This window comes from Trichogramma pretiosum, unplaced genomic scaffold, assembly GCF_000599845.2.
Source record: "Trichogramma pretiosum strain Unisexual culture from Peru unplaced genomic scaffold, Tpre_2.0 scaffold12, whole genome shotgun sequence".
In the NCBI taxonomy this organism is placed as follows: Eukaryota; Metazoa; Arthropoda; class Insecta; order Hymenoptera; family Trichogrammatidae; genus Trichogramma; species Trichogramma pretiosum.
In genome coordinates, this window is record NW_019641690.1 from 850,296 (window position 1) to 861,716 (window position 11,421).

At 35.1% G+C, this 11,421-nt stretch overlaps 1 protein-coding gene across 2 annotated transcripts; it reads right to left on the minus strand.

Moving 5' to 3' along the window:
- Nucleotides 1-234: 234 nt before the first annotated feature.
- Nucleotides 235-4,697, minus strand: LOC106649848 (protein bowel-like). 2 transcript variants are annotated; one of them, XM_014367514.2, is made up of 3 exons: nucleotides 4,083-4,697; nucleotides 2,563-3,322; nucleotides 235-2,474 (listed from the first exon to the last, which is right to left on the minus strand). In XM_014367514.2, the coding sequence occupies exons 2-3, from the start codon at nucleotides 3,312-3,314 to the stop codon at nucleotides 1,622-1,624; spliced, it is 1,605 nt and encodes a 534-aa protein (XP_014223000.1). In that variant the 5' UTR covers nucleotides 3,315-3,322; nucleotides 4,083-4,697; the 3' UTR covers nucleotides 235-1,621. The 2 variants fall into 2 exon arrangements, with proteins under 2 accessions (XP_014223000.1, XP_014223001.1); XM_014367515.2 differs by lacking the exon at nucleotides 4,083-4,697 and adding an exon at nucleotides 3,839-3,924.
- Nucleotides 4,698-11,421: the final 6,724 nt, after the last annotated feature.

The window sequence follows — 11,421 nt, forward strand, 5'->3', positions numbered from 1 at the left end:
GATAACTATTATACATCAGTTGATATTATCTTATAAATAACTATTCATTACAATTAAAGGAATCATATTATGTTTAAAGCTTCTACTGTAATTCAACTGCTTAAATATTTAATATACAATTCTTAAAATTTTAATTTTACAAATATATAATTGGAAGCCCTAGATTTAGAGTTTATAATTATGATTTTAACGATAATACACGTATAATTTTATTAGTTACAACTTTGTATCACAAAATATAATTTTTTGCAATCGTAGAACTGTAAATATCGTCAAAAGGCACACGTCTTCAAGTCACTGCCAATATAAAAATATTGCTCAATTTTTCAAAAATACAAACACTGATAATTAAAATGTATTACTTGAAATAAATAAATGAAAATTTTAAGTTTTGACCAAGCAAATAAAGTAAAGAGAGCTTAAGAAAGAGAGCACATTCGCAGTAACATATTTCAAAGTTATTTTTCTCATTTTCATTCTACACTCATTTTTAAGCAAACATGAACATATAGTTATTAATGCCTAATCGAGCATCTATACAATCTTACACGAATGTATATTTTTTGCATAATGCAATTTTTTATCAAAAGAGTCATGGGCTGATAATGGAATGAGTCTGATTCACTTGTACATGAAAAAAATATTTGTAGAAGTATAATAAATTTGTTCGAATGTATTGAAATGACAAAGTTTAAAATAGCTATTTCAACATGGAACTTTCCTATTTTTTCAACATCGATGTTTCAATGTTGTATGTTCTTGACTACTCTATTTTAAAAGTACTGGAAAATAGGGCAATTGCCATTACTTTAACAGTTTCGTTTTAAAATTCAAGTTACTTTAGAAGCTTTATATACTTGAATAATCTATTTGGCACTGTGATGTTATTAACTTTAATTTATCTATAATTTTTCACTCTCGTACTTCTACGTTTATTTACATTTTGCTTATAAAAAATTCAACACATTCAATCTTGATTTTTTGAATCATTGCAGTGAAAGTAATAATTCACAATTAACTTACAAATCACTTAAGAACAAGCATATTAAATTATTAGTTTATATTTAAAATACATTTCATGTATGATAATTATCTTCGTATTGTATTGCCAAATTAAACAATAGTTAATATAACTTAATATTATGTTTACAATTTTATAAAAATATTTTTAAAAAATACTTAATATGCTAGAGTTCTTGTTATTGCGCTGATTTATCACGTTCTGCTTAGAACAGTTAAAAGTTTAGAATATTAAAATAAATCTGTTACTGAAATAGATGAATGAGAACAATAATCTCACCCCGATATAATTTTTTACAATTTTGGAATCAGATATTTTTGAACATATTATAAAACCAAAGTTGTTTAAATATTTTTTTACAATGACAACGAGTATAGGATAAAAAAAAATAAAATATCGACTTTTAAGTAAAATGCACATCAACGATCGCAGTTAAGTTCGCCCTTGAATTCTTTCTAATCACATCAAATGTTTTTTGATTAACAAAATTATTTACAAAATTATGAATTTTCAAATCCACGAAAGCATTAACATAAGATTCGATTTAGAAAAAAACGTGAAAATATGAAACATTGACGTAAGAATAAACTTAATTATAGTCTACCGGCGCATTATATCTGCAATAGTGAAGCCTTGCCTAGTAGGTGGTTGTCTTGTCGCTGGTTGTGGAGTCAGTGCTTTTTCTCGTTCTCGCTCTTGGTCACGTTCGCGCTCCCGTTCTCTCTTCCGTTCAAGCTCCAAGTCACGTTCTCGCTCGCTCTCCGCCTCTCGTTGCTCTCTCTCCCTTTCTCGTTCGCGTTCCTGCATTTCTATGAGGGCACGCGATGGCCCGGGAGAACCGATTCTTCTTCTGTTGTAGGACATGAGCATTAAAGGTATAGGTGGGGGCATTGGCCCACCCGAACTCTGCGAAGCCAGATTACCACTGCTCGTAATTTTATTCGGCTTTGCCAGCAGCAAGTCTCGACGAATTTGCAATTGTGGTCGAGGTGATGAAAAAATATTGGATTGCGACGTTTTGGAACTTGAACTCGCAGATTCAGTCGCAGATGCTGATCCGCTCGGTGGCTTTGACATTGTCGTCGAGTGAGAGCTTGCGGAAGATGGACCCGGTTCTGGACCACTGTCTTCTTCGGGACTATCATCGTCACGTAGATCTTCTAATGCTTCCGGGGGTACATCTCCCACTGCATGAGTCAAGGCATGTCTACGAAGATCACAATTTCTACGGAAAACTTTACCGCACGAGTTGCACTCATAGGGCTTGTGATCAGTATGTGTTAGTAGATGCGTTTTGAGATTACTGCGTTGATTAAAGCTTCGAGAGCAAACTGGACATTTGTGAGGTGATTCCTCCATGTGCAAAATTTTATGTACAGCCAAGGTGCGACTTTGGCAAAATCCTTTACCACATTCGTTACACTTGAATGGTTTCTCTTTACTGTGAATGTACCTAAGTAATTAAAAAATCAAAATAAAGTTTTTGTGAAATAGTAACTTGAAGTTAATCTACAAATGATTATAATGCAACTGTTTCATACCGATGATCTCGAAGATGATCCTGTCGACGAAAAGCTTTGCCACAAATGTCGCAGGAATATGGCCTCTCATCAGTATGTGTCCTCTCGTGTATCAACAGGTTGTAACTTTTCGTAAACTGTCGGTTACAAAATTTACATATGAATTGTTTTTTAGGCCGGGATGCTCTACCCGGTGCTCTGAGCAATCTTCGGTCCAAGTGTTGATGAGCCAACTGTCCCCCCGGGGGGTAAAGTGCCGATCCTCCGGGAAAGGGTCCTGGAAATACAGGATAACCTGGAGGTGGTTCAAGCAAGGACGAAGGTGGTAAGAGCAGTGTTCTAGCGGCCAGCTCTTTTCTCTTATCAGCCATCATCGCCATTATTTCGTAGCTGGACGAGCTTTTCCGAGCGTTCGTATTTTCCATGCTTGATTCGCGCTCCTGATTGCTGTTGGACGAAGATGTCGCGTTATTCGACGAATTTGACGTAGCCGAGGGTAAATGTGAATGTATTTCGTTAGGATAGGCTGTTAAATGAAGCCTTGAAGGCACTACAGGTACAAAGGCCGAAGACTCTCGGTGATGATGGGGATGGCCAAGCCCTGCGACGTAGCCATGTCCGTGATGATACGAGCCTAGTGAGCCATCGTAACTACCCCTCGATGAGGATCGTTCCCCATCTCGAGTGCTGCTTGAACCCGATGTCGAAGGACGAGATGATTGGCTAAGAGTCCGTTCTTCGCTAGCTGAAGATACTACAAGGTCAGTCGGCATGATAATATCTGTAATCAATTTTAAAATCCATATTACAGTAAAATAAAAGTAGATTTATTTGTTATCGACGATCGATTCAAATGCCTAAGTTTTAGAATAAGTTTACTGTTTTTTTTTAATTTAAAGAGCCGTTCTTTTTATAAAACTTAATAAATAATAAGCTTCGTAGCATAAAAATTTATTGTGGAACAAAAATGCTTCGTAAATACATTAAATCACAATAAAGGTAACATTTCTACTCACGGTTAGTTTTTAAAAAACATGCATCGAATTTGAAAAAATCTAGTTTTATGTTCGTAAAGATGTAATAATTAAAGAATCATACGTTTCCGGCTTCACAGATTACGAAATAGCAACGAATATCAATAAACTCGTGGGTATGAAAATTCCTGTATCGAAACATGTAAAAAAAAGAAAGAAGGAGATTTAGCGTGACGCAGTCTTAAAAAAAATACAGATATGGACAAACGTGAAAGCGCGTAGATCAAACTACAAATAGTTCCGATAAGGATTTGTCAACAAACCTGCAAAGGCTAACGATAGCGAGGATTATTATCTACTCGACATGCACACCTGCCAATATGGCTTCCGTGGATCTCGAGCTGTGCGATGACTAGTCCCGAGCCGCCATATTGGAATCGGAATTATCTGCGCGCAGTCTCGAGTGTGGCGCTGTGGCCTCCGTACGAATTCTTTTCTCCGATAAACGCGTATACACTATACATACATGCAGCGCGCGCAACTATATATGTATCTATACACACTTACCTGGTAGCCACTTTTTGGGCCTGGATTCCGAGCTAATTGGCGCCGATTCGGTCGGCTGTGAAGCCTTATAGCCTTGGACTGGTTAACGATATCAACATTTCAGCGGTGCTTGGCAGCTCGAGTCGACGATCGTCGATTCCAGCCCACGTTTGGGTTTTATTCGCGCCGATTTTCAACGTATTTGCGACGACGCCGAGTCGATGTACGCGTCGCTGATGCTCGATTTCTTTTTCTTTTTCTCTTTTTTTCACATATATCTTGGAGCCTCGTTGACTCAATATTGATACTGATAACAAAGACACTGAAACGCTACCGTAACTGGCACTAGGCACAAAGTTCCAACACACACTCTCACTTGTGCGCACCTGTGGAGTCACCACTGCATAATAATTACGTTTTAGAGCGTACTCTTTCGGTCGGCGAGTCAGCTCGCTGCATTTGAACGCGATTTGTTTTGACAAGTCACGAATTGGTAGCAACGAGAGGATGTAGGCACGGAGCTGGCAATAAAAGAGATATTATAATGATGGAAGCGACTGCGAATGCTACTGCAAACGGTCACATCGATAATTCAGGTATATGGCGTCCCGAGAGAGATACGCGGCTCACTGTATGTTTTGCCGTAGCGTCAGCAGCGTCAGGTAGGCTCTCTCGCTCCCACTTTTCGGGCTCGACTCACGCACACACACCCACGTTCCGACACGCATATCGTGTGCGCGGCTCACGGGTTCTCCAGGCAGAAATTATACGTGCGAGCGCGCGTTCCTCCACGTCCGTGTGTCGGGGTTCGCGCGCGCCTGCTTCTGTCTCTATGCCTGTGTTGGTGTGTCCGTGTGCGCGCTTGTGTGTGTGCTCGCGGCGGAGCAGCTATATAGCGTCGAGCTGCGAGCAGGTAGTAGCGCATATACAGCTTGCTGCTGGATGCTGCGTGGCGGCGGCAGCGTTTCTTCCTCTCCTTCTTTCTCTTCGCTACTCCCGCTTCTTGATTTCGCCAGGTATACAATGAGCGAGAGAGACGGAGCTTAAACACTAGGGCATACAGACGGGTAAAACGCGCTACTCCGCTCAGGTATGTCGGCGACTCCAGCCGGACCCCGAGACTCGCAGCTGACATTCGATTCCCGATCCTTTCTCACGCGGCTTTTCGTCTCTTGCTGCCTGTCTTTCTCTGGGCCAATTTCGGAAAATTCAAATCGACCGCTTGGTACAAGCTCGATTCGTACGTTTCATCGATCTTGAACATTTCACGCAAACTATTGTTGCGCAAGATGGTCCATTGCGGCTACCGAAGCCTGAGCTAATTAAAAATTCTATGAATTGCTACTATGAAGTAGCGGTCTTGGTATTGACCAGCAAACCTAGAACGAAAGTCCATGGCTCTCAATTAATTTTACACGGTTTATTAGTGAAAGATGAGAAGAGCAAGATCGAAAGAACGAGTGAAAGCCGAGCAGTAGCGTCGGTATTTGAGCAGGGAGATGCCGAGTGCGGCCCTGGAAATCGGCTACGAATCGAGGGAACCCGTTTTCATCTTGTCTCTCTCTCTCCGTCTCTCTTTCTGTGTACCTTTTTCTCAGGAAGGTGGGAAGCAACATCAGCAATAGCCGAGAGTCCGGTCCTGCCGCCACTTGAGCTGCCGTTGTTGCTGCCGGATAGCCAGGCAGGCGAGCTGCTCTCTGCGCGCGGTTCTTTGTCGGTAGGAGGAGGAGCGAGGTCGGTGCACTGCCGTGGCGCACTCCGCGCCGGAGGCACTCTCTCGAAACCTCGAAGACGCTCGGCTACTTTTACTCGCGCATACATACATCCTTGGCGAGCCACGCACACGCGCGTACACATACATGCTAAATGCCGCATGTCGACTTTGCTGAATAGCGCATCGCGTCATCCTGCCAGCCGAAACATATGTACTATCAAAACTGCGCTTTTTTGTCACTGTATCACACGCCGGCTTCGACTTCGGATTATTTGAAATTTGAGAGACCCTCTCAATTATAAAAACATAATGCTTACCCAAGTACATCTTTTACACGTTTAGAAAAATATGTCTTAATACTGCAATCAATAGCAGCCTTCTGATAAATATATACTCTATTTTAGCTACTAATCAATGAAAGTGTAAGAACGTGGTCGCTTCTTTAGCTCGTTATTCTCGCGCATTATTCAAAATTTATTTCTTTTTCAAATTTTGGTGAAATCTATTGTCTGACATTTTTTGTACAAAATTTTTATAATGTACTGTCTTACGCGTCCGAAAGTTTCACGAAATTATAATATGATAATCGGTCAGGATAAGACCTTCCATTTGTTGGGCTACCGTCAAAAATCAGCAAGGAGTAATCGTTTGAATTATTTATTGTTCAACAAATGAAACTTCTTTTGGATATTCATTAGTTTTCTTGCATCAAATTTAAATGTAAAATCTCGTTCATGATTTAATAGTCCACAAAATCAAACTTTCGAAATGTTAGGTAATATTTTTAAATAAATGCTAAAAAAAATTTTCATCTATTCTGTCGTATGAATGCTAATGATTTTTCTCTATAAAAATCGATAGATTATAACAAAAGGGCAGTAATTAATTTAATTTGAATCAATAATGATAAATAAACTTCCATAAGTTAAAATTTACTTTTTGATATATTTTTACTTACTTAAATCGAAGCTACACGACGATGTATAAATGCACGCGAATTATAAGGGAGTTAAGTCGAAGAAGTTGACCTTGTGTCACAAAAACACGAGCAGACTATATGTACACAAATTTATATGGGTAAGCTGAAGAGAGTATTATATGCGCATTATTTGTCATTATAAATTTGATAAAATTCTAATCAAAGATTGATAATGTAAAACTCTTAGATCTTTGTACTGTATGTCATAAAATCATCGTTACATACCTAAATATAAACAAAATATTGAAAATGGATGACTCAAGAATATTAAAACTGGTAGTATTTGAAACTATTTATACAGTTGAGCGCGATTTTTATCTGAATTTGTTTCTTCATCTTTTTTTGCGTTATCATATGTATCATCTTCACTTGAATAGTCGTGCATCTCACTCTTCCAAAAAGTAGGACGTGTGTTATGTCGAATTTACTTTCAATTCATTCTCATTTTTCATTGATCAGTTATGTAAGCGTATAAAATCTAACAAAAGAAAATTACTAAAACAAAATCAGGGTACACGTGTTTATAAAAATCAGATTTTGTAATAATAGTAATTTCGAAATATACTTTATTTTTTCTGCTTTTTTTTTTAATAATTTTTATATGTTTTTGATACATTGAGCTACGTTTTTTTAAACAAAAGAATAGGTTGTAGAATAATTTCAAATGCTATTACAAGTTTTGTTGAAAAAAGCACCTTAACGTGCTTATTAATGAACATTTAATGACTAGTAATATTCATTCATGGTAACTACAATTATCTATTCTTATAATTATAAAATCATGTTTTTATTAGATAAATATTATCAGATAGTTTTTTTAAAATTTTTTGATAAAAATCGTTCTATATGACGTTATTTCATTTTTGCAAGAGGATTAGTTAGTTACATGAAAACATTTTAAGTTAATTGTGGGTTGAAGTTTTAAATTCGTAGTTGCCAGTCACAATATTAAAGTTATTGACGTTGTGAGATGAAAAAAAAATTGTTTTATTGATATTTATTTCTTAGTTTACTTTATACACGTAACATTATTTTCGATTAATCCTTTAATGCTAATAACGCTGATGTTAAACAAGCATTTTGAACGATACGTAACTTTTTATATCTTAGAAAAAGGAACAAAAATGTAAACTTAGCACACATTTATAAAAATCTCTTACGATACTCGAATCATAATAGGACCCACTTTTTAGCTTAGCTATCAGGACCTTCGCTGCGCTTGGGTTTTAAACTATACCGTGTCGTATAGTGTTCTTTATGGCTCTTGTATCGTAAATAACTACAATGAGAAAAATTAAATAATTCTTAAGTAAGATCATCATTTTATATTAATAATGTTGAATGTATTTATTACAGGTGAAAAGTTACCGTATTAAAAATAATTTTCTGTAATTATTGTAGTCTACTATATTTTATTGAGTGAAACAAAAAAGTCCAGTCTTGGAAATATTTAAACTATCAACCATATGGTTATTTTAGAATTTCAAGTTAAAGATTTATCTATTTATGATGAACATCGTACCAAAATAGAACATTATTTAACGGAGGCGGGATATTTGACAAAAATGGAAGGTATTGATTAATTATCATTGTGTAAATTATTCACAAGATTAACAACCACTTAAGTTGCGTACTGCATTTTTTATTATAGCGCGCGGAAAGTCGACGTTGCGATGGTCAGTCGGGCGTGAAAGTAGCTCTTTCCATACGTAGTGATAAAGAGTATATTACTGCCCTAGGCCAGTATGCTATTTTACATACCCTGTGGCCCGAAAATAGCAATATTCCGTTTAGCACAGCGGCAGAAAAATGCTACTTTCGGACCACTGGTATGTAAAATTTATGTACATAACCTCCCACCCCCGTTACGTAATAAATCAAATCTCATGGCATTTCAAAGATGAATCGTGAATGAAAAGCATAGACAATAGCATAATGAATATAATTATTATACCACTGTGAGGCCTAAGTTGACATTTATGGCATGCTTTCCTGTGACATAAGTCGCACGTTACGGCGTCGCGGCGTTCGTGCGCTAACCTCACTTCGCGGTACCAGAATGTGCGACTCATGACTCGAAAAAGGGCACTTATAGCACAGTGCTATAAAATGTAGTACGATGCTCGTGTCATGGGGACACTTTTTGGCCCAGCTATTAGGACTCGCTGCGCTCGGGCCCTAAACTACGCCGTACCAACAAGTGTTACTTAGGGCACTTGTATCGTAAAGTACTATTGGAGTACAAAAAATCCATTGTAAAAATTTCAATTGAAAAGTTCAGAAATAATAACAACAAGGAAATAGGAACATTTATAATTTAACACACATAACTTTATAACATAATTCATGCATTAAATTAAAATTTATTTACTAACTACAGATTAATTGATCGAAGATTTCTTGAAAGAAAAATCGTAGTATGGTGCGCTTTGATTCTTGAATTCTTTGATTTAATTTTTCGGAGTTTTCTGCAGTTCATTGATTATATGGATACATGTTTTAAGATCCACGACTTAAAATCAAATTAATAGTGAATATTTTAAAGTCAGCTGGTTTACTCCTATAAACATATTCTAGCCCTCTAAGGATTATACGAAATGTGTTGAGAGTACTTTACTATATTAAATTCTGATACATATAAAACACTCATTTTGAAACTACTTTTGCTGGTAGCTTAATATTTACTTTAAAATAGATTTCAAAATTCATAAAAAATTCAAGTTTCAAAATTAACATCCAAACAAATGACATCTACACATGTATCTACGAACTAATTTTTCGCAACTACTAGGGTAGAGAATGAGAAGAGGTTCTTTTAAAAAGTTGGCATAATGCCGTTATGTTATTTGTATTAAATTCTTTATTAACATTTTATTTTATTCGCAAGTAATTACGTTTTTTTATATTTTCTTTATTTTTTATTTTAGAATAAATTGATCAATTTTCTTTGTTAATTCTCTATTCATTGATAATGAACATGAAATAGTAGGTTACTGGTCGCTCGCCGGCTCGCGACATGGTAAATGCATTATAATATATTCTATCAATTACAGTTATATATATTATAATTACAGTTTCCTTATTTTAGACACTCGATGCTCAATCTAAATTTTGTGTTGTATTAATATTTCATTCCACTATAAGTATTAATACATTTTAGTCTAGGCACCAACATCACTTAAAACCGAAATCATCTCACCTAGGTATGGAAGTAAAAAGTATTTTTTAAGGCTGTCTATGATCGAAATTGAATTGTAACAAACTGAGTTTGTATATATTATTTATACATTTTTCAATTTATTAAAATTGCCAAACTCTAAAGTATTCTTCATATTTGTGCATTATCTTTTATAATTATATACAATCATACTTAATAAAAGTTAATAGCCGTTAACAGTACTTTTATATTTTTTCAATTAATAATTTAATGTACTCAGAACAGCTAAGAACAGTTTTCATTGATAATAGTGTTTAGGATGTCTTTGGAAAGTTAAAACTGTTCAACTAACCAGTCAGAGTAATTCAGTGAAAAAGAAATGTTGATGCTCAGACTTTTTATAAACTTTAATTTTAATTGCGACCGTATCCTTTGTTTTTAGAGATGTGTGCGCGAGGTACTGAAATTGTTTGGCTATCACCATCATCTCAAATTATTTTCACCTCATTCGACCACAGACATATGATACACACATTTTTCCCTTTATTTTTTCTGTCTAACATCAAAACTCACGTACAATAAAAAAGTTCTTGAATAAAGTTGATACAATTTCAAATTATTTTTGAAAATAATTATTACCAAAATTCTTTAAGTTGTATAGTTGCATTCTAAACTGTTCCTTAATCAAGTACCCATCTTCCTTAGATTGTTTTAATCCAAAAGTCCCATGCATTTTATTTCTTCGATACATTTTTGTGCAATTATTTTCAAATTATCTACACAAAAAAGTGTGACACATCGCAGTAGGTATAAAATTCTATAGTTCTTCAATTAATACTATAAAATTTTATTAACAAATATTTATACGTTTTTTTCATAAATAAAATATATTGGATTTCGAATTTGTCCAAGAAATTGTTTATGTGAACATAGTTTAACACCCAGACATCGATTCTTGAATTTTCCATAGCCTGAGAATTCTACGTTATTGTTTTGTGGATTTTTTCAAAACAATTTGATTGATGTCGGTAAGTTGAACATTTAATGCAATTTAATTTTATAAAAACCGTATTTTTCAAATATATGTTAATAATGTATTTGAAATTAATGAGAAACATTTCTTAGTCCTTCTTAACAAATTGTAAAGTCTTACATCGGTTACAATAATGTCAACGATTTTGTTGATATAGATAAAAGAAAAAGAACAAAACAATTTATTGTACAATTTATTCAAATTGTAATAGTTATTATAATTTATGTTTAGCGTTGATCAAACTGCTCTAGGTTATTGAAGAGTGGTAAAATTTTGTATATTATTATGTTTTTAAGATATAATTCGTTTTTACGATATAAAGGTGTAAAGTACTTGAAAAACATGAATTCTAACATACTAAATTTAATTAAATTTCATAACCTGTTCTCGATCTTTGGGAATTGATTTTCATTTAATTCAGCTCTACGTAGTCTGAATTTTCACTAATATTTTACAGGTATGCGTTTTTTACACAAT

Excerpts from the sequence above, each read along its gene's own strand:
- LOC106649848 (XM_014367514.2), bottom strand. The coding sequence starts at position 3,314 with ATGCCGACTGACCTTGTAGTATCTTCAGCTAGCGAAGAACGGACTCTT. Across the intron at positions 2,475-2,562 it reads GATCATCTTCGAGATCATCG|GTACATTCACAGTAAAGAGA; the intron begins GTATGAAACAGT and ends TTAATTACTTAG.